Source organism: Perissodus microlepis, chromosome 13 (genome assembly GCF_051167445.1).
Source record: "Perissodus microlepis isolate ML-2025 ecotype Zambia chromosome 13, ASM5116744v1, whole genome shotgun sequence".
Taxonomy (NCBI): domain Eukaryota; kingdom Metazoa; phylum Chordata; class Actinopteri; order Cichliformes; family Cichlidae; genus Perissodus; species Perissodus microlepis.
In genome coordinates this window covers 5,775,134-5,796,468 of record NC_140473.1, presented here as the reverse complement: position 1 = coordinate 5,796,468, position 21,335 = coordinate 5,775,134, and the positions used below count along the sequence as shown (strand labels likewise).

The following is a 21,335-nucleotide window of genomic DNA, read 5'->3' as shown; positions in this document are numbered from 1 at the left end:
TAAGGAGGAAAACCAGAGGACATTTTTAAATGTAGGTGGTCGGTAATCATATTCCACCCCGGCCCCTTCCTTGGCTTTAAAACAAGGCTGGCATCTTTTAAATGTGTTACAAGGATGAGTAATGGTGTTCCTGCTGACCTGCTGCCACTGTGATACTCTCCCTGTGCCGGGTCTTTTTGTCATCCACACACACACATTTGTTGAAACCCAGATAAACAAAACCAAGACGACGGTCTCTAATAGAAATCTAGCTGCAGTACCCACATTCCAATTAATTAATTCAGTTTTTATGTGTAAAGATCGTGACAGTGGGGTGAGGAGGCTTTCAGCAGAACTGGCTCCTCTCAAATAATGGATTTAATCCAACTTTACCGTGTTTGTTCCTTTTTGTAGCACATGAAGCAGCTCTCCACCTGCTGGAAGTTCTGGATAAAGGGAGCCTGAAGCTAAAAAACTAAATGATGTAGAGAAGTAGTTCACCAACCTGACCAATGAGCCAGCCAGTAGGGAAACCACGAGATGGGAAGGGCATTGGGTAGCTGGTTAGCCACCATTGAGCTTTCAGAATAAAAGCAAGGGAATTATACAATTGGATATCATGTCTTTTTTTTTTTTTTAGATGACAAAATAAAAGCATTTTTTAAGAAAGATGCTAAAACAAGTCGCCTATTACTTGGGTGAGCTGCCAAGTTAGCATATTTTTGTGTGATATAGAAGAATTCGGTTTGAAGAAAGGCGATATTTTTGCAGAAGCTACTGTAAATGTGTATTCACCCTCTGGCTCATTTAAGCATTTTACTGACGGTGTCGCGCGTTGGTGGCATCCCTGCTCAACAGTCATGCAAATTAGCCCTCGCCATCCTTTGGAGACGGCTAGAAAGCCACATCAAAAGGACTGATTCTGATTTCTTGTCTTCAAGTCTGCTATGACACAGCACACGTGTAATGGGTACGTGTGTTATTGAATGTTGTACGTGTTCCTTCTCTCCACACCAGCTTTAAATCAGTCTTTCTGGAGTGAGTTTCATACAAAGATGAAACTGGAAAAAACAGGCAGAAAACATAAAAGTCCAGCGGTGACCTGCTAAGCAGGACTTGTTCTGTGATCTGTTTTTAATGACTGCAAACTGTAATGTTATTGTAGCGACCCCTCTGGAGTCCTGTCCTGTTCCTGACCCTTCACTGATACTTCCTAATAAGAAAAAGAAAAAACTGTAATCAGTGTTTAAATAAATAATGAGGTGATTTGTTTGGAAGTGTTTTCTGTTGTTGTCTCCCGTGTTTTCAAAAATGAAGTTTATTTGAGCTGCTCTGTTTATGAGTGCAGGGCATCCACTCAGGTTATCGCATTAATCAGCAGCTGAATGATGCCGTAGGCTGTTTAGAAAACATTTTATTCGCACAGCAGCGTGACCGCATTTGTACACCTGCACGAAAAGCAGCTAAATATTTATATTATCTTGTACTAATGTGCCCAATTTTGTTTCTCTGTCTCTTCTCCCTTCCCCCCTCCCTCCCTCTGTTCTGTCCTTTCCCTGCTGCAGGTATGCATTGTACAAAAGAGGGACACCGAGAAGATGTACGCCATGAAGTACATGAACAAACAGCAGTGCATAGAGAGAGATGAGGTCCGAAACGTCTTTAGAGAGCTTGAGATCCTACAGGAAATTGAACATGTTTTTTTAGTAAATCTCTGGTGACTATCCTCTGTTTTTACACTTTCAGTGTGGTCGGCTCTGTTTGTGTCGGTTGCCTGCTTCGCCTGTCTGTGCGCTCCGTGCGTCCGCCCTCAAGTGATTCCCAGTAGACGTGTGCACGCTTGCTGTAAAAATCTGTCGCATCCTTTAAATAGAAGCACTCTTTTTGAATGTTTTGTGTTGCATGTGGGTAAAAAAAAAAAAAAGTTTAATTAAAGCTTGAACAAATTCTCCTTCAGAAACCAACAGCTATTAACTTAAGAAACAATTTATAGCGGAGAGATATTCTGGGATATTAATTTTGGCTCTGAGCCCATGAAGCACACATTTGATAATTACTGTGGTTTGAAATGACCTTACTCTTCCCTCGAGTATGATATGTGGGTGAGTGGAGGCTGCTTTCATTAGTCAATGCTCATCTCCGGGCGGGACACATTTCTAAATGTAATTGGGGACCTGGCACGGCATTCACGCCGTATTACACAAAGCACTTTGCTCCTCTGTAATTGGTAGAGCGGTTGTGCACGTGCTCGTCGTCTCCGAGCAATCGCTGCCAGAATATTCCCACGTTCCGTGATGGATTGATTACGCGGAGCGAGACAAAGCCGTGTCCGGGGCTCATTCCTTACCAAGTTGTGAATGATTTAAGATCAATCTGCGGAATGCATTTGCCTGCTAGATACTCTTACTTCACTACAACAAACTGAGGGCATTTTAATGAGCGTACAGTAGTAGGCCTGTTTATTTTTTATAATTCCCTGCAGGAGTTTATGGCTGCCAAAGCCTTCTGTGTTCTAGTTTTCTAGTTCTGGCTGTGCTGCTCAGCTCACCCTCACTCTCTCTCTGCAAGCAGCACTGTTTTAAATACCCATTAGTGACAAGCATGCTGAACTGTATCTTTGTGGCTACGTGGGATTGAGAAGTTTCACACCTCCTCTCTCTGCATTTGAGATGCTCCAAAAAAAATGGCCTGTCCATCTCACCGGGAGCACACAGAGACTCATACTCGAGCAGTTCCTCTCGTTTCCAAGTATAATTGGTCCTATACTCAAAACGCCATAAGTCTTCATTCTAATTGGACCATTATCTTTGACACGTGTTATTTTAGGACGTTGAGGCTGATTTTGCAAACAGATTTTGCAGACCTGCAGCGGTATCCGTGCAAGCGGACGGTTTGTGTTTCATCTGCGAGGAGTTTCTGCCTCTTCTCCTCGCATATTAAAATATCATCAAGAGCTTTAGTCTTAGTTACTCTACACCCTGAGACTCAAACACGAGTTCCACTGGAAACATTAGTGAAAATTGCAGGGAAGTCATTAATAGCTCCAATAAAATGTGTTGAGAATTCATTTGTGATTATGCCAAAAACAATAAAGTGTTTGTAAATCGAGACGAGCGATTTGAATAATAAACATGTAAATGTTGTTGCTCAGTTACAAAAAACGTACATGTGAATTTTTGGTGCTTTTCAGCTGTGCTCTGTAAATTGTAAAGTACATGTAATGAGAGTAGCTTTAATGAAGCTGAAAAAACTGAGCCATGCTGCTGAAATTGGACTTGCTTAGCTCAGGCCGCTCATTATCTGTTTTATAAATGGATTAGTCATTAAATGAGGAGAATACAGCATCGTGCCGCCCCCCATTTCTTTGTTTTGTGAGGAAAATTGGAAATGGGTCCAGATTTATTGAAACGTGGAAATGGAAATGCATGTAAATATAATGAATCAGAATCAGAGAGACTTTATTTATCCCCAAGGGGCAATTAAGAGGAAAAAGAGTTTGCACAGTTTGGTCCTATCATCACCTTTATTTTAAAACACCACGTGAACTCTCTTAGGCAGCTCTCTTCTAATTTCTTTAAGTAGTCTTCGGGAATAGTTTTCCAGGCTTCCCGAAGGACATTCAAAGCTCTTCTTTGGATGTTGGCCGCCTTTTGTTTCCGTTCTCTGTCAGAATCCTCTGGAACAGCCGATCTATGACTGATAAAGTTCCAGTGTGCGTTTCCAGGTATGCTTTTACTGCATTAGCAGTGTGTTTGGGATCATTGTCATGCTGCAAAATAAAGCTGTTGCCAGTCAGATGTTTTCCAGATGGTACATGGTGGATCGAAATCTGATGGGATTTTTCTGCGTTCATCAGCTTTTGGAGAAAACGGTACAGGCCGAAACGAAGGCCCAAACCACGACAGAGCCTCCGCTGTTTTACCATGGCTGTAGACACTGCTCCATACATGTTGACAGCAGTTTGAACCAGAAATGTCAAATTTTGAATCATCACTCCATAAGAACTGTTGCCACTGACTATCAGAGTAATCCTTGTATAATTTGGCATACCTCAGTCTTTTCTCCCTGTTTCTCTTCATTAAAAATGGCTTCTTGACAGCCAACATTTCACTGAGACCATGTCTCAAATTGGTTATTTGCCAAGTTGTCTGTTATGTGTAGACATAACAGTGGTTCATCTGTCTTTTTTTTTATAATAAATGCTTCACAGCTCAGTGTTAATTGGATTAACAAAACAATAATAATAGGAAGAAATAAAAATGTTGCTAGAAAAAATGGTGAAACACTTAAAATGACCTTCAGGAAGCCTGAAGAACTATTGCTTAGAAAGTCTGGCTTGGAAGCAAAATATGAAGATATGAGGGTTGGCTCAAGACTTTTACACTAAAGTCTTGAGCCAACAAGTTGTCAGATCTTTAAAGGAGGAGGAGGATCTTTCACTTGACCTATGATTTCCGCTTGCTTTAAAAAGAGCTGTTATGTGTTATATGGTCTGACCCATTTATGAGATAAAATTACAGTCGTCTGACTTATTTTTGTCAAGTCACTCTTGGAAAGAAGTTCCAATGATGACTGTTGGTTGAATCAATAGGGAATGACAGCTTCTTGAATGCAGTGTTACCGTTTGAGCATTTTAAGTTGTTTTTGTGATGTGTTGAAATCTAATAATGCCATGAAATGTTTCAGTTTGTCTAACTTTGGATTAAGTGCAGTAACAGACAGACAAACAAAGGTGTAACAGTGAGGGATCCAGAAGGCAGGAGTACTTTGTCAACAGGCTGTTGCCATTGCTGTTAGATGATATGACAGGCAGATATGTGTAAATATGTCTGGATGCAGCTGTTACCCTGAACTTAAGCAGCTGCGTTGATGTTTTCAAGCGTTCAGGTTTGCAGACGTCTCTGACGCTTACAGAGCGAGAGAGGTGTTTTCTTGCAAACCTGTATTCAGAAGATCACTTCAAATACAGGTTTGTTTAGTTCCTTCCTTAATAAGCAGTTGGATTTATGCTGGACTGACGGAAACGTCTAATCACAAGAAAGTTCAGATATTTCCCTGAAAGCTGGATGTGAGAACACAGTGACACATAAAGCAAATCAATCTACTGCTTGAGTCTCTATCGCAAGTTTATTTCTGTCCCAGTTTACCAGATGCTTTGTGAGCATCTGTGCGTGACAGGATTGTTTTGCGATGCACCTGTATGCATCGGATAAACTGCTCCATTTAGCTGCTGCGTGATGCAACATCTCAGCCAGGTAGGTAATGAGAAAGGACCAATGAGACGTCTGCCTCATCTTCCTGTCTCCCATCTTACTGTATAGCTAAGCAAATAATTGGTTCCCTGTGTGGGTAGGTTGATCAGACAGTTGCTGGTATCCATAGGCTTATCAAACAGAACCATACGATTTCTGGTCCTTGGAATTTGGGCACTTCGGTACTTTATTAATGCATATATGATAGAGCAACTGAGGGCATTTTGGGAAATGCCTATTTTTAAAAAACAAACACGCAAACAGATCCAGCTTACAAGAAACGCCTGTTTTGATAAGCTTCACAGGAGTGCTTTTATTGATACTGTGCCAGGAGGGAGCCAAACAGATAGTCTTAAAAAAACGCAGGAAAATCCACCAAACGCCTGTCAGATGAAGATGACTTCCACAATCACACAGAGAGGAGGAGGGGGATTATTATGAAGACAGGAGGTTGTTTTGTCAAAAAAAGAGAGATGTGCAGAATATAAGGATTTGTTAGGTTTCCTCCAGCTGATACCTACATAGCCTGGCACGCTGCGTCAGGAAATGGAGGTTTCGCTTTCATTGAGACGTCGTTGAATTCTCCTGTGCTTTTGAATCGCTCCGTCCGTAGCATCACAAGAAATTCATTAAGAAGCGGTCTTCTGAAAGCCCACACTGAATCCCATCAGCCGGGGGAAGGCTGCTTTAAGCTGGGCGGATGTCAAGTTTGCAGCCCACGGTAATTGCTGCGACCATTCCCTCGCCGCATAGAAATGATGTGTAGGAGTCAAGGGTACGCTGAATGGATTACCTTAAAGGAGGAAAAATTAACTATCATCTGCTGCACACTCCAAATCCACATAAATCCTTGTAAGGATTTGCAAACCGTGAGAAGACGCCGACTTCCTCTTTTACTCGCAATGTTGGAAACCCCAGAGTGCAGGGGTCCCCACCCTGAAGCAGAGAATAACTAACAGTAGCGTGCAGAAAGGAATTTGAACCCCTGGTCTGTACATCATAGTAAATGTTTGGTTTTCCCTTTAATGCTCCAACCAATTCTCCCTTAAGGAGATGCACCAGTGACCAAATGGACATACATCACGGCAACTGTTGTCAAAGAGCTTCCACACTCTCTTGGGATCATCTCGAAGAATGTAAAAGGTTGAAAAATCAAAACAAGGGTGAGTCATCTGGAGCAGCTGCGTGAAGTGTTTTGCCTCATGCCATCCTTCCCTCCATCAGAGTCATATAAAGCAAGCGAGAGCAGCTCCGAGGATGGATGTGCTCTCTCCTGTTCGGCCTCCATTAGGAATATTGATTGCAGACCTGGATGGAACAAGGCCTCGGGAGGCCATGGAACAAATTAGCCTCTACACCTCCAGTCAGCAGTTATAACAAGCCCTATGAGGGGCTTTAGTCTTTAAATCATCATCATAAAAGACGAACTGCAAGATCTTTTCTCTAATGCTACAGTAACACGAGAAACAGCAGTGGTCGGAGACTGCTGCAACCGCGTGCTTACAGTCTTGTTGTCTTTGAAATGGTTGCTTTGAAGATGGGGACTAGGCTCGCAGCCACTTGCAGTCAGTTTCTTTCTTCAAAGCGACTTCGGCGCATCAAGACAGTAAGAAAACAGCAATAAGATTAACTGCAAAATTGCATGGGTGCTCAGCAACCCTGCTTTTATATAGGAATATAATCAGAATACAAGCAAATTGAGTTGAATCCCCTATTGCAAAGAGACGCTTCACAGACAAGTTCTTGTCAGCATAGACTGACTCAGATTGATTGCAGTGTGTCTGCAATCCTTCGCCAGTCTGTGTGACTACAGTCGGTTTGAGTGGGGTCATGGTTGTTGGAAGGCAGGCTGCCTCCCCACAGGTGTCCTCTGCAATCACTTTGTATTGAAAGTGATTGCTCTTAGGTCACACTGGTGCGGCTGAGCCATATTTAATAAAGCATGCTTCCAGGCAATATGCAGACTCAGACACATCTGGGCCTATTCTGGGATACTTTTGGCACTTATGCCTCAGTTCTGCCGAGTGTTTTGTGGTCTTGCCGTAATGTGGTCGGGTTGAATATAGATTTCTACAAGTATAATAATTATATCTGACTGTAAGTGATAAGCTGGACTAGATGTAGGTAATGACAAGTCATCTGTGGGCCAGATCTGACCAAAATGACACAACACATCTGACATCTGGCTCATATAAGGTTGACATTTGGTTCAGTTGAGGCAGTCAGACTCAACCTGACTCAAAGTTATAAGTCAAGGCCAAATGTGACCCAAAGAAAACTGGATGATGAGCATTTACTGCGGTCGGTAAGGTTATTTCGTCCTAGACTTGCCAGCACTAAAGGACTTGGGGCTTTTGTTCAAAGTGCCCTACACACACTACTCTTAAAGAAGAACTTTTTTTTTTTTAGGGCATAGGATTTAAAGTGTGCCTTGTGAAAGCAGGCCAGTGGAGGTGTTTTGTCTTAAGGTGAGTTGTTGGAGGCAGTGCTCACTCACACCATTGGAATCCTCAAAGGATCATGCAAAAGTCTTGTGACTGAGCCACATGGCCAGTTTGAGCCATCTCTATCATCAACTTTATGTAGGCCATCGAAACTTTGTAGAGCGGTTAGAGCCAACAGAATCACAAGCTCTTGCCTCACTTTAGCTTTTTCCTCAAAACTCATTCCACTGTCTCTCTATTTCCCTCTCTCCTCCCTGCCTCCCCGGGCTCATTTGTCATTGTGGCCTGATTATTTCAGCCTGTTCCTTGTACTCCTTCCAGCCGGCTAACCTTCTCTTAGTCCCCGCAATCGTGGCAACCTAGTCCTGTCCCGGCCATTTCCAGCATGTCCTTCCTCGTGGGTTTGGACAGTCACGGCTCTCCCTAGACTCTTCTCCCAAATAACTGCTAGGCATTCATTCATACTCGAGGGTTTGTGCAGCAATTCCTCTGTGCTCATTAGGAGAGCGGCACTCAATAAATTATCCTCATCTCAAGTGCAGCAGAAGCACATAAAATGAGATTAGTGGTTAAACATTATGTTGACCGTAGCTATATTACAGTGAATGTCTCCAAGACAAATATGAAAGAGTTAAAGGTTCCCAAATGTGAACATTCGATCAAATGACTGCATCTTGTGCAAAAAGATTAGCTCAAGGCGCCCAAGTCGACTTCAAAACTCTGTCCTTTAACGCAGTCTCGGTTTTGACACATAAAAATAAATAGAAGTAGTTGAATGAAGCAGGCGAAATATTCAAGCCCTGCATAGTTTCCTCTCTTCTCTACAGCAGGGCGATCGCTCTGTAAAGCTGGCGCGCCTGTTTGGATTTTCCTTTTGCAAAGTCACAAACACTATCGGCACTTTGGCTGGCGCGTCCTCACCCCTTAAGCTGCCACCACTGCGACCAAGACCGGAGCAAGTGCCAGAAAGGAAATTGGAAGGATGGATGTCTTCAAATACTCTCTTCAGCTAAGTGCTCTTCAACTAATACACCTCACTTTCCTTTCCAGGGTAGCTCAGATCATATTTCACAGCAGGAGAAGCTTTTATTTAAAGTGTCAGAACTGCCGAATTTGTGGATTTCACACTGTGTTTATTTGGAGCAAAGCCCCCCGCCCCCTTAAAGAAAAAGAGAGAGAAAACCGTTTGTGTTTCTTCTCCATCCCGTGCTTTGTGAGAGTCTTAAAGGTGACAAGGCTTGTCAGTGCTGGAGCTTTTCATATGCTCCAGTTGTCAGCCTGTATCTGACATCTCCGTGTCACCTCAGTGAAAGCGGGGAAGGGAATGACAAGCAGTCCAAGCCTCTGCAGTCTCGCTCTCTCTCTCAGGAGCCCTGATATTTAAGCGGTGGATGAGGGAAGCTGAAAGTTTTGTGGTACGCTGAGATAGCGAGTGCCACCTCAGCGGACGCTCGTGTGTCAACTGGGTTTGAGGAATCGGGCTGTGACAATGAGGTGATAAAAAGGTGACAGTGTGGAACGCCTGCCAAAAGCAAACAACATCCTAGGGCTGGCCATCTGATGAGACCAATATTAGTTTTTTTGTTTGTTTTGGGGAGTTTAATCTTAAACAGGTCAGGGCAGCTTTGTGTACTGTGCATGATGTAGGGTGGCTCTGCTGTCATTTCCTATTGAGTGCAGGCTGCAGTGGCACAGAAGAGGAAGTGTGGAAGTGTATTGGAAACTTTCTTTGCCCTGTTCTGCAGCACCTTTTTTTTTTTTTTTTATTTAATTTATCCTATCACATGATTGTCGAGGGTGATTCATCAGTTAATCGTGTGGTGTTTTAAGGAGAAGAGAAAAAGCCAGCAGTTCTGCAAATGGGTTTTTCCTTCTGTGGATAAGATTGAATGATTTCAGCCTCTGCAGCAAACTCCCTTTCTCTCTCACGGAGCAGCAGGAAATTGCACCTGAATAGGAGCAATCAGAATGCCCCCACCCCCAATGAGTGTTCACAGCCAAGCCCAAAGATACAGAGGGAACCTGTGAGCTATAAAAAGAAATGGTATCGCCACAGCATCAGAACTTTAATGGGAAAGTAAAGAATTGGCTCAGCAGCAACCACATTAAGCCAAGTTTGATGGAAGGAGTCACCACGGATTGGTGTGTTGTCCCTCCTCTCCGGGTCTATTAAGATATTATTCTGCTTTTATTTTTCTCAGATGAGAGATTAGATTCTGTTGTACAAAAACATTTGCGTTCACCGGTGTGGCTTAATGTTTTCAAGCTGAATTTGTGGAGTGGACTGTTACAAATCCCCACCTGCATCACTAAGAGGCTGTGTTTTAATTTGTTGTGCATGACCAGTAAGCCTGATTGACAAAAAATGTGTAGGAGGTCACGAGCTAAGTTATTGTCGAGCTTTGATGTGACAGTGACGTCCTCTGTTTTTGCATTCTGTCCGACAGCTGGCATGGATATTATGTTGTGGCTGTGAGGTGTGCATGTGCCATATTTGTGCATGTTTGCATTTGCTTCTGTGCAGATTCGTCCGCCGACCCTTCGTGCTTCTCATCAGCATGCGTGTGTCTGATAATATTTGCACGTAACGCACTCTGTGTCCTGCATGAAAAGCATACTGAGCATGTTTGCGGTCTTGTGTGCTCAGTCTTTGCGGTTGTTTGCGCAGCATGTGTTTTCCCACACTGGGCCGTGACTGAGGGCCGTCTCATCCCACTGCACCCAGGTACTCTTTCCAGGACGAGGAGGATATGTTCATGGTTGTGGACCTCCTGCTGGGAGGAGACCTCCGCTACCACCTGCAGCAGAACGTCCAGTTCAGCGAGGACGCAGTCAGACTCTACCTCTGTGAGATGACGCTGGCGCTGGACTACCTGCAGAGCCAGCACATCATCCATAGGTATTTCTTTTCATTTCATTTCAAGGCCTCCAGCAGCTTTCAAGCTGTTGAAAAGTCTATGGCTATAAACAGGGCATGAAGTGTTCTTTTATATGGAAAACGCTTTCATAAATTTGCCCTTCAAACCCTTCTGAAGGTTGTTTCGTAAAGCAAAGTTAAAGCTGCACCCTTTTTTTTCTGCATAGAACTGCAAGATTGCAGTGGAGTAAAGGTTTTGGAGGTGGATATAACAAACATATCTATGTGCATAGAGAAATGCAAATATGTCCAGCAGACAAAGTCAAGTAAAAAGGCCTAAGTGTGCACAGTTGGGTCTATAATTATTTAGGAAATTAGACATTTTGTGGTTTTGCAGTAGATTTTAATTAAAACAGGTGGGATGTGATTAAAGTGCAGACTTTCAACTTTAATTCAGAGGGTTGAACAAAAGTATTGAATTAAATGCTCAGGAATTCAAAGTCTCCTGTTTTCAGAGGCTCAAAATGTTTTTGGAAAGTTGACTTTCAATCAGTCCCACAGCCAGATGAGGTCTGTTTCCTCATTATTCCATGACGAATTATGGAACAGCTCATGATCTGACGCATACCACATTATCTATCAAACACTGTGGAGTCAGTGTGGTTCCACTGGCGTGTATGCCTGCCTGCCTGTGGAACCAGCTCACTAATGTTTATTGATAATGTGACTGCTGATAGAAGCAGCACGGATGGACGATGCTTCACAGTGTAAATGGATGGTGACCCAAAGCATACCGCAAAAGCAATCCAAGAGTTTCTTGAGGCAAAGAAATTGGATATTATTCACTGGCCAAGTCAGTCACCTGATCCCAACCCTATAGAGCAGGGGTGAGGAACTCCTGGCCTCAGGGGCCGGGGTCCTGCAGGTTTTAGATGTGTCCTTGATCCAACACAGCTGATTTAAATGGCTAAACTACCTCCTCAACATGTCTTGTTCTCAGAGGCCTGGTGATGAACTAGTCATTTGATTCAGGTGTGTTGATCCAGGGTGAGATCTAAAACCTGCAGGACACCAGGCCTGGACTTCTCCACCTCTGCTATAGAGCAAAGGTGTCAAACATAAGACCTGGGGGCCAGAATTGGCCCAGTGAGGACTCGCACTGGACAGCTTTGGAAAATGTGAAGGGGGGCAGAGTTTTTAACTGTATTTTCATGAGTGTTACAGCTTTTCCAACTGATAAAGATACACCAAAGTAGATAAGTAATAGATAAACAATTAAATGACAGTGTGGGGAAAAAAATCCTCTTTCCCCATCTATTATTTCTGCTTTTTTCATTTATTTTTTTCCCACAGTGGAAAATAAATAAATTTAAAATTCTTACAATTTGAGCCCAAAGAGTCGTTCTGACAGATTTCATCCAATTATTACAGCAACATTTCTTAAAAATGGCCTTTGATTTCTTATATTACTTTATATTATATGTTTTAATATAAAGGAATTTAATGTGACTACTGTTGGTAATTTGTGCTATATAAATAAAATTGAATTAAATTACCGTATTTCCTGGACTACAAAGCGCACCCGAATATTAGCCGCACAAGCTAAAATCAGGGGAAAATCCTGTTTTGTACATACATTAGCCGCACCTGACTAAAAGCCGCAGGTGTTTCAATGTTGACTTATCATATGTAAGAGAATATGCACAAAGGGAATTGTCAGGAAAGAGACGGCTGTTTGGAGACACATCCCTTTTATTAATATTTTGAAAAACAAGTTATGGGTACATATTTGCATAACTTTTTAGGTATATGTACAAGTACCAGTAATTACAAGTACAAAACATGTACTGTGCTTCATAAATGAGTAACAAATGTAGTACATAACAATAACCTACAGCACACCAGAAGAATAGATTCAGCCTACCTTTTAGGCTCAGGTGCAGCGACACGGCTTTAACAAGAAGAAAAGTCAGTCATTCACCACCATCTTTCTCTTCTTCCTGCGCACTAAAACCACCAAAGTCCTCTTCTCCAGTGTCGGATACGAACAGGCTCAGGATGGCTTCGTCATCCACTCTCAGCTTCTTTCCTTCGTTGTCACTTTCAAAACCAAACAAATCCTCGTTGTCAGTGTCAGAGTCGAACACCCTCAGAAGGGCCGTGGCGGTGTCCTCCTCTCCATCATGCAGCAGTCCAGCCCTTCGAAATCCGTTGGTGATCGTGGATGTTTTCACACTTTTCCACGCTGTCAGATTCCACCGGTGGAGTTGAGCATAACTTGCTTTTCGCAAGTTTATCGCCGCTCATCATCCACGCCTCCAGCTGAACGCGTAGCGCTACTTTGAAGTTTGTTTTTCGCGCTACTTCGTACGGCACTACGTTGCCTGGTGGACAGACATGTGACCAACATACCACTCTTGAACCCCGATCCTTCCGCCAGGCAACGTAGTGCCGTACAACAGCGGAACAAACAAAACAAATCGTCTTAAGATATGACAAAAATCATGGACAATCCATAGAAAAGCCGCACCTGACTAAAAGCTGCAGGGTTCAAAGCTTGTGCAAAAAGTAGCGGCTTATAGCCCGACAATTACGGTAAATTGAATGTTAAGATGTCTCAGGGGATAAATGTGTAGCTAAACTTTACACTGACAGAAAGGGGAGTTTCACCGGTCCCACCAGTTTTAGGTCATAGTGGGCTGTATGTGACCCACAATATAAAGTGACTTTGACATCTCTGCTATAAAGCACAGCACCGGGCAGAAACCACAAACAAACGGGAGACTGTGTATAAAAACAGCTATAATTCCTAAACAGTTAATTTGGTGCCTTTTTTAAAACCCTTGAATAAAAGCAGAAAGTCTGCACTTCAATCACATCGTTATTGTTTGATGTATAATCCACTGTGGTGAGGTACAGAGGTACAAAAATATGACATTGTAAAAATGCTTATGACTATATTTTATATACTGCTGTTTACTATTGTATGCGGCTTTTTTTGTCCTCTGAACTGAAAGAAGAATAAATTGACCAGTGTCCCAGACACTCCAGTTTTTGCCTTGAAGAAAATAAAAACATTTCATTTCCAGTGTGACATTGGATGTCATGCCTTCTAGGTTTTGATTCACAGCGTGTTTACCCGAGAGAGACAGACGCATTAAACTCCCAAATACACCCATAAGACGCGTTTGCAATGCTTTCCAAATACATTAGATGCTGCAGGGCCAGCCAGCGAGAACACGTAGCTTAACTGGATACAGCGAACTAGAATTTCCCCTGTGTGGTAAAAAAACACCGAAGATCAGCTCAAGGTTGTGTCTGTAACTTTCAGTATTCAAGAGGTTTTGTTTCATTGTGTTGTGGTTCTGCACCTTGCAGCAGTATTTCCAGTTATTTTTGAATGTGAGGAGTCGAGCCTCACATCGCTCTTAAACAGCAGTGAGTGTTGTTTTCTGCTCTGAAAGGCTAAACGTAAAAAGTCACAGCCCCTTTCTTTGCATTATATGTTGATCTCCAGGTTTTAAACGTGACTCATTTGTTTGAGGATGGATATTTTTGACCCAACATTTATCTTCCTCATCTCCTTCCACTTGGATCTTACTGTTTTGAATCGTATTCCCTGTCCCTGGTTCAGGGAGGGCTCTTCCTGTTAAAAGGGAGTTTTTCTTTCCCACTGTCACCAAGTAATTACTCATAGGGGGTCGTCTGATTGTTGGAGTTTTATCTGTATTATTGTCGTGTCTTTACCTTACAACAAAAAGCACCTTTGCACAAGATCTGATGTATTTATATATTCATGGCCACAGTATGGCCGAGAATATATGTTGCCCTTTAGCACAGATTGGAAACAGGGTTTTGTGGTCCAACGAAAAACTAAATCTATTATTACTTTCAGCATGTTGCAGTTTAAGTGGTCTGAGGGGAAACCAGACTCCTCTACATCCCCTGGTCTGTTTTCAGGCTTCAGAAAATCTAATCCATTAAGCAGCCTTTGACCATCACAGCTCTTTCAAGACTAGATCAGGAGAGTTTTTAAGCAGTACAAAGAGAGAAATATTCAATGCACAAAGTAGAATTTAGTATTGCAATAAAAGAAGATCATTTTAATGTAAAAGAATGTGTTAAAAATCCCCCTGAAGTTATAAGAGGCCTGGAGCAGTGAAGAGCTGCAGGATGTCTATCTTCAAATTCTGCAATACGTTGTTTTATGTTTTAGCCTAGTGCAGCTTTGACTTTATCAGAGGCCTGTAAGAGAAATTAAAATTTAATAACGTATAACATATTGATACAGCAGCCGCCCATTTACAGTTGGTGCAAACAATAGCAGCAAGGTTACTCAAAACCACTTTATGCTGTATTACCCTGGCCCCCCATTTGTTAAAGAAATCAAATTTAAAATTTCAGTCGTTACTTTTATGACTGAGATATAAAGTGGAGTCATACAGAGCTTTGAACCCCTTATTTTCCACCCAGACCCTTCACGTTAGAGAATCTGGGGACTGAAAGGCTTAAAACAAAGTGAATGGTGTACATTTATATACTTAGATTTAGATTTAAAGCCGTGGTCCAAGCTAGCTTTTACTGTGAGAGCTACTCAGTTTGAAAGCTTTCAAAAGTCCAGTTCTGTTGTCAGATATAGTCATATTATAGTTTTGATGGCTAGTTTAAAATTCTGTGGAGTGCTTATTTTGTAAGTTATGTTCAGCATTAGTGTCCAGAAGGGCAGTAAAGCTGGTTGTGCTTTAAACCAGGCCCGCTTTATGTGTCCCTGCAACAGGAGTATGCTGTGATTTCTTATTTTCAGTGAGAGTTACTCTGCGACTGTGATGTCTGGTCTCCAAAACCAAAGAAATGGACAGCTGATATCACAGATGCAGTCTCTGTCTTTTCTCTCATTTTAAAGTTGCCATTTTCTGTTATTTTTTTGTGAAACACCATAGTTTACATTCTACACAACAAGCATAAATGAGCCATACACAAGCAAATATATATTTTATATTCAGTTTCTCACGAGTCTTGGTGTGAGCTCAGATTATAACCTTTTTTAAGGCGCTGAAGTCGCTGTTTTTATTTACTTTGCACACCTAAGGATGGGTCATATGGGTTTCTCTGTAATTGTCCCCATCCTTCATCCACAGTGGACTCAGTAAACACAGCTCTTTGTCCAGATATGCTGAGCGCAGCTGTAAGCGTGCGTGCAGTCCAGTCAGTGAAAGAGATGCATCCCTGCAGGCTGCAGATTTAGAGCCACAGATGGCTGAAAAACTGTTTGAACCTTATTCAAAACCTTATGTGGGCTGCATGTCTTCTTCCAGCAACTGTGTGTGTCCATATGCATGTTTGTGTGTGTATGTGTGTGTTATTTATGTTGTGGGGACATAAATCTGTGTATATAGTCACACTGTACAGACCTGCCTCCCTTTTGGGGACAAAAAGCAATTCCCCCAAATCATAAATGATAAACATTTTAGTGCTAAGATTTGGTTTAAAGTAAAGGTAGCGCATTAATGTGAGGCGTCTGAATGCTGAAATGCACTGATACACTGTATGCTTCAGTGTATCAGTGCATCATACTTACATATTTGGCATCGTGATAAAAAAATAAAAACACCTTTAAGGAGCAGAATTAACAATAACATAAAAGAATATGGAAGGAAAAGAATAGTTTGACATTTGCTATTGAATTTTCTTTTTTCACTAAGAGCTAAAGAGGTTTGTCACCTTCAGGTCTGTGCAATACAGCTAAAGCCGGAGCCTGAGCTTAAAACTCCTGCTCGTGCAATCTAAAGTTCATTTTTAATACATTGTGATGCACACAAAACTAGTGGGTCAAAAGTTTCAAACTGACAAGCTGACGTTTGATGCAGCTTTCTCTGGTCTCGGCAGGTTACCTTATAGCAGTAAAGCCTTGTTTAGGATTTGCTTGACACCTGTCACTTAGTTGCTAGTAGATATTCAATGCTCCGAGTGACTAGGTAACCCCTCAAGCTGTGTTTTGTCATTCCTCAGCAAATATTCAGAAAACAGTTTCTGGGCATGTGTCGAAGTGAAGCGAGACGGTGCTATTCTCTTCCTGTATGCGTACGGCTTCTTTGATATGTATCTGTGGCTCTCTTCAGGTTCTCAGACATGGCTGTCTGCAGTAGATATGCATCATTACACTTCTGCTGGCAGCCTCACGGAGATGGCAAGTGTTTTCTGAAAGTGAAGCCAGAGTTTTTCCCCTCATTGTATAGTTGGCAAAGCATCTTCATCACATACATTTTAAGTGGCTATAAATAGTAGCTAAAAAATGCTTCAGTGTTTTGTTCGTCCTCTTCTTAACGTCGTGTTTTCTGCCATTGATTCAAGTGTGTGTGCCGTAATCTAGTCCCTTTGTATCAGTGCCCTCCTCCAGCACAACAGTTTTCTTCTACCCTGGAAGTTTTTGACAGGAGAATACTCTACAATTATTTTGTTGCACCAACTGAAGAAAAAAAAAAAAAAAGGGGGGGGGGGGGTCCTCTGGTCTCCTAGCAACAGTCAGCTGCCACCATGCCCGAGGAGGTAAAATTAGTCCTGTGAGAAGAAAGGAAGTAGAATTGGAGAATCCCTTCTCTCTTCTCTCCTTTTTTTATCCACTCTGCAAGTTAGATCACCTCACGCTGGATTGCTTTGTTCCTGTTCAAAATAAGAAATCACTTGGCATGCAGCTTCATGTTAGACTGATGTCTCTGTGATTGCTGCAAAATAAATTAAGTGAATTCTGTACTTCAAACAGCGTGGCACGATGCTGTAGCTGGCACTGGGGCAGGGATTCCTCCTGTGAACATGCATGCATTTCCCTCCTGCTTTGTTCTGCTGGATCAGTCTGCAGCACCACCACCTCCGCTCCCCTCTACGAGTTTTAGCAGATATTCGCGTCAGTTGCACAGTCACCGTGAACACACGTGTCCTGTGGGGTATGTAGATGCTCTCTGTAGACCGCGTGTATTCTCCACACCAGCATGATGTATGGCATAATTAAATAAGCTGTGCGCGCTCTGTTAATTGCCCGTGGAGTGTTTGAAGGGCTGGAAAATGTCAAGCTGTGTGTGTGTGTGTGTGTGTGTGTGTGTGTGTGTGTGTGTGTGTGTGTGCGCGCGCGCGCGCTCCTGGATATGTCCAGGGCTTGGGTGCTCAGTGTAATAAGCATGTGCAGACAAACCTGTTAGTCCCTCTGGACAAACCTCTCCCGGGGATCAGTTATGAGTGTGCTCTCACGCGCTCCGAAATGCAGGGAATGAAGGAATTTTCTGCTTGTTGACACAGATGTCCAAATCATGTTGTTCAAACATGTAATTCACACATGCATCAGCCTTCAAAACACCTCCCACACGCTTTAGCATCTACACATACTGTACACGTCCAATCCTGGTCTTTCCCACTTGACCACAAACTATGATGATGGGAGGTGCTGTTAATGGAGAGTTATGGGAGCAGATTAGACAGTTAGCAAATGCTTAAACGCACGAGCACTTTTACTAATAACAACAACTTATAAAGTGCATTTTGAAACGCACATTTTAACAACTCTAGCATGAACACTGCAGTTTTTGTTTTTGTTAATGACGCCAGGGTTGGCAAATGTTTTCGGCCATATTCGGAGGGGGAGGAGTCCATAATTACCTTACTCATAGTAAAATGGTCTAAAGGGGAGCTCGGTCTACTGGGTGTCCTCTCAGTTCTGATTTCAGGCTGTATAAAATCTAGCACATGACTGGAGCTGGCATGATTACAGGTCTTTTTAGACTAGAATAGCTACCACCAGGGCCACAATGAAATAGACTCTCTTTTTTAAGAGAGATGTATGAGAGAGGCTGTTTTCAAATTCTCAAGTTGTGCAAGAGACGCATGCCAAGCTTATATCATGGAGTTTTTCCAGCTAATTTATCCCTGATTAATTCATTCCAACATTTATAGTAGGAAATCTTTAAAACTTCCTGAACTGCTCACAGAATCATTAGATAACTTCAGACTTGCTTGATGATTGCAACTATGATCACATCAGCACCTTTGTATCAGTCAGGAATAAATAAGAGGCTGTTTAAATTGAAGCTGCGGTGCCATTGGATAGCTTAGATCAGAGGTCTCAAATCTGCAGCCCCAGAGCCACATGTGGAGATGTTTCCAATCTCTAGTGGTTCCATTTAATTTCCACAGAAATCCAAATGGAGAAGCTTAAAGGCGGCATCGATAACCCACGTGCTCCGAAGGTCTATGTGATGTTATCCATAGGGGTTTAGAAAGCTGTAGGTCAGTTTACCTGTACACAGCAGAAACTCAGTGATGTGCTACTAAAATGCAAGTAATATCCTCTACTAATATTTGCATCAACATGTTTTAATGTGTACGTATTCTTTGTCTTTTTTAGAGATGTCAAGCCAGACAATATCCTATTGGATGAACAAGGTAAGGGTGTGAACAGTTTGCTCTGTTTATAAGACAGGATGTAAAACAAAACAGGACTTTTAGGCCTTCAGTATGTATCATAGTTGTATAAGAGCACATTTAGACCACAGACCTGTCTGAAGGGCATATCACAGTATTCTTTGTGCATTGTTTATTTATTTATTTATGTATTTATTGTCAGATACCTGATATATTTTGTCACGTGGCTCTTAATGAGTTTTATTCTGATTATACTATATGTATTCCTGCTATATGCACACATTCATTTTCCTCAGGTCCTCCTATTTCCATGTCATTTAAAAGCTGCAATGTTAGGAAAAGCCCCCACCGACTGTGTCGTATCGATGGAGTGTATTCAGCAGCTTTAGAGCCCAACTATCTTATCACATTGGATGACTTTAAGCTGTGTTTCTTTTTTCGACTCCATGTGATTCTAATGCTGTCTGTACCTCCCTGTGTGTGTGCGTCTGTGTTTTGTACTTCTCCTCCTATCTATACAATAAATATGTCTGTCGTGCATTTGTGTTTCTCAAAATCCTTCTATCAGCTTAAGCTGACGGAGGGATTTTGAAAAGTGCTTGATCATCAGGGGAAAACAGAAATTGTACAATAAATAAATCTTAAAGACGGCAGTGACGTTCCCAATCCGCTGCGACGAGTACGACACCCCAGAAACGACCCCAAGAAGGTCAGAGGAGTCGGGGACATCGGACTGACACACAAAATAATGAGGATACTTTGTCCTTACATATCACATTCCAGCTTACTGACAGGGAACGTTGTGTCCTCATTTGTTTCCTTCTCTTGTCACATGTGAAAATGTTTCCTTTTGATGTGAGCGCAGACGTTTATTTAGAAAATGTTGATGGATTTTCGTGTTTCCTCAGGTCACGCTCACCTGACGGACTTCAACATAGCAACAATAATAAAAGACGGAGAGAGAGCCACGGCCTTAGCTGGAACCAAGCCCTACATGGGTAACTAAACATTTATACTGTGCATGAAAAAGAAAGCTACAAGAAAAGGGGGCCTAGCGTAATTAAGTTATTCTTTTCTTTATCATTTTAAATGCTCAGTTGTACCATTTAACTGTCTCGGTTAGTTAAAGCTCGCAGAACTATTTGCTAGAAGGTGCCAGACGCTGTTCCTTCAATTTCTGAATACATTTTTACGCTCTCATTATCACTAAACAGGCGTGTGTAAATGATATCAAAGAAATTAAACATCCTGTTGATTTGTGAAAATCGGAGGCAAATGTTCCACTATTGTATTATGCGATTGCCGAGGAAAAATGTGCTTTTCTTATGACATTTTTGCAAAGGAATGCTCCATGCACAGGCTGTCATTATACAAGCTTTTTCTTCAGTGTCTCTCTGCTGTGCTTTCAGCCCCAGAGATCTTCCAGTCTTTTGTGAGTGGAGGGACGGGCTACGCCTTTGAAGTAGACTGGTGGTCACTAGGGGTGACGATCTTCGAAGTGCTGCGCGGATGGGTGAGACATTGAAATTGCAGTTTTTATGTTATCGGGCTGCAAAAACGAACTCGCCTCCATTCATTCGCTCGTCTTTCTCTTCCTCAACTTGCTGCTTTTCCTCCTTTTGTCACCTTGTCTCTCTGCTAGAGGCCGTATGACATCCACGCCAGTAACTCGGTGGAATCGCTGATTCAGCTCTTCAGTACCGTCAGTGTCCAGTACAGCCCAACCTGGCCCAAGGATCTGGTTTCACTATTGAGGAAGGTGAGTGGAGGACGATGGGGCATTATTAACTTCCACTTTTTTACACTTCAGTCAGAGGTCCCCATCCTTTTTTGCACCACGGACCAGTTTGATGTCCAAAAAATTTGTGTTATTTTGTAACACGTCCTCCTAAAATGTGCCACCAACATTGAGAGTAACGCCCTCCTCTCTGCCCCTTAATGGTCTCTGGTCGCTATGGTGACGCGTAAATATTTCTTTGAAATAGGGGTTGGGGACTGCTGGAATAAGGGACTCAAGTCATCTGATTGTATTCTGAACGTCTGTCATCTTTCAGTTAAATCTCCATCCAGCAGCAACTACTAGATCTGCAAGGATCTGTCTGGACTCTGAAAATCAAATTAGTTAATGTGAATTTCTATATACATAGTCAGTAACTTCCGATTTATCACTGCTAATTCCTGTATTATCACAAAATGATTGTGTGTAACTTGACTGAGTCCATCTTATTGCTGTCGCCTTGAAGACGGCGAGCTCACTGCGAGTGGTCGCTGACTCGTCTTTGAAGCAACCATTTCAAAAGCAGCGAGTTCGCACGTTCGTTGCACACAGTTGCGCTAACGTTTGGTTGTATTGCAATCTCTAACTGTTGTTTTCCACAGTGTAACGACAAAGCT

The 21,335-nt window shown here is 42.3% G+C and overlaps 1 protein-coding gene across 1 annotated transcript in view; it reads left to right on the top strand.

The window, feature by feature from the left end:
• The window catches only part of stk32c (serine/threonine kinase 32C), a 96,888-nt gene that overhangs the window by 58,477 nt on the left and 17,076 nt on the right, over positions 1-21,335 (top strand). Inside the window, exons 3-8 of the mRNA XM_084948596.1 lie at positions 1,545-1,696; positions 10,401-10,574; positions 18,925-18,962; positions 19,850-19,939; positions 20,351-20,454; positions 20,584-20,700. Of these exons, the coding sequence (XP_084804722.1) occupies positions 1,545-1,696; positions 10,401-10,574; positions 18,925-18,962; positions 19,850-19,939; positions 20,351-20,454; positions 20,584-20,700 (675 nt within the window). The remainder of the gene's footprint in view (positions 1-1,544; positions 1,697-10,400; positions 10,575-18,924; positions 18,963-19,849; positions 19,940-20,350; positions 20,455-20,583; positions 20,701-21,335) is intronic.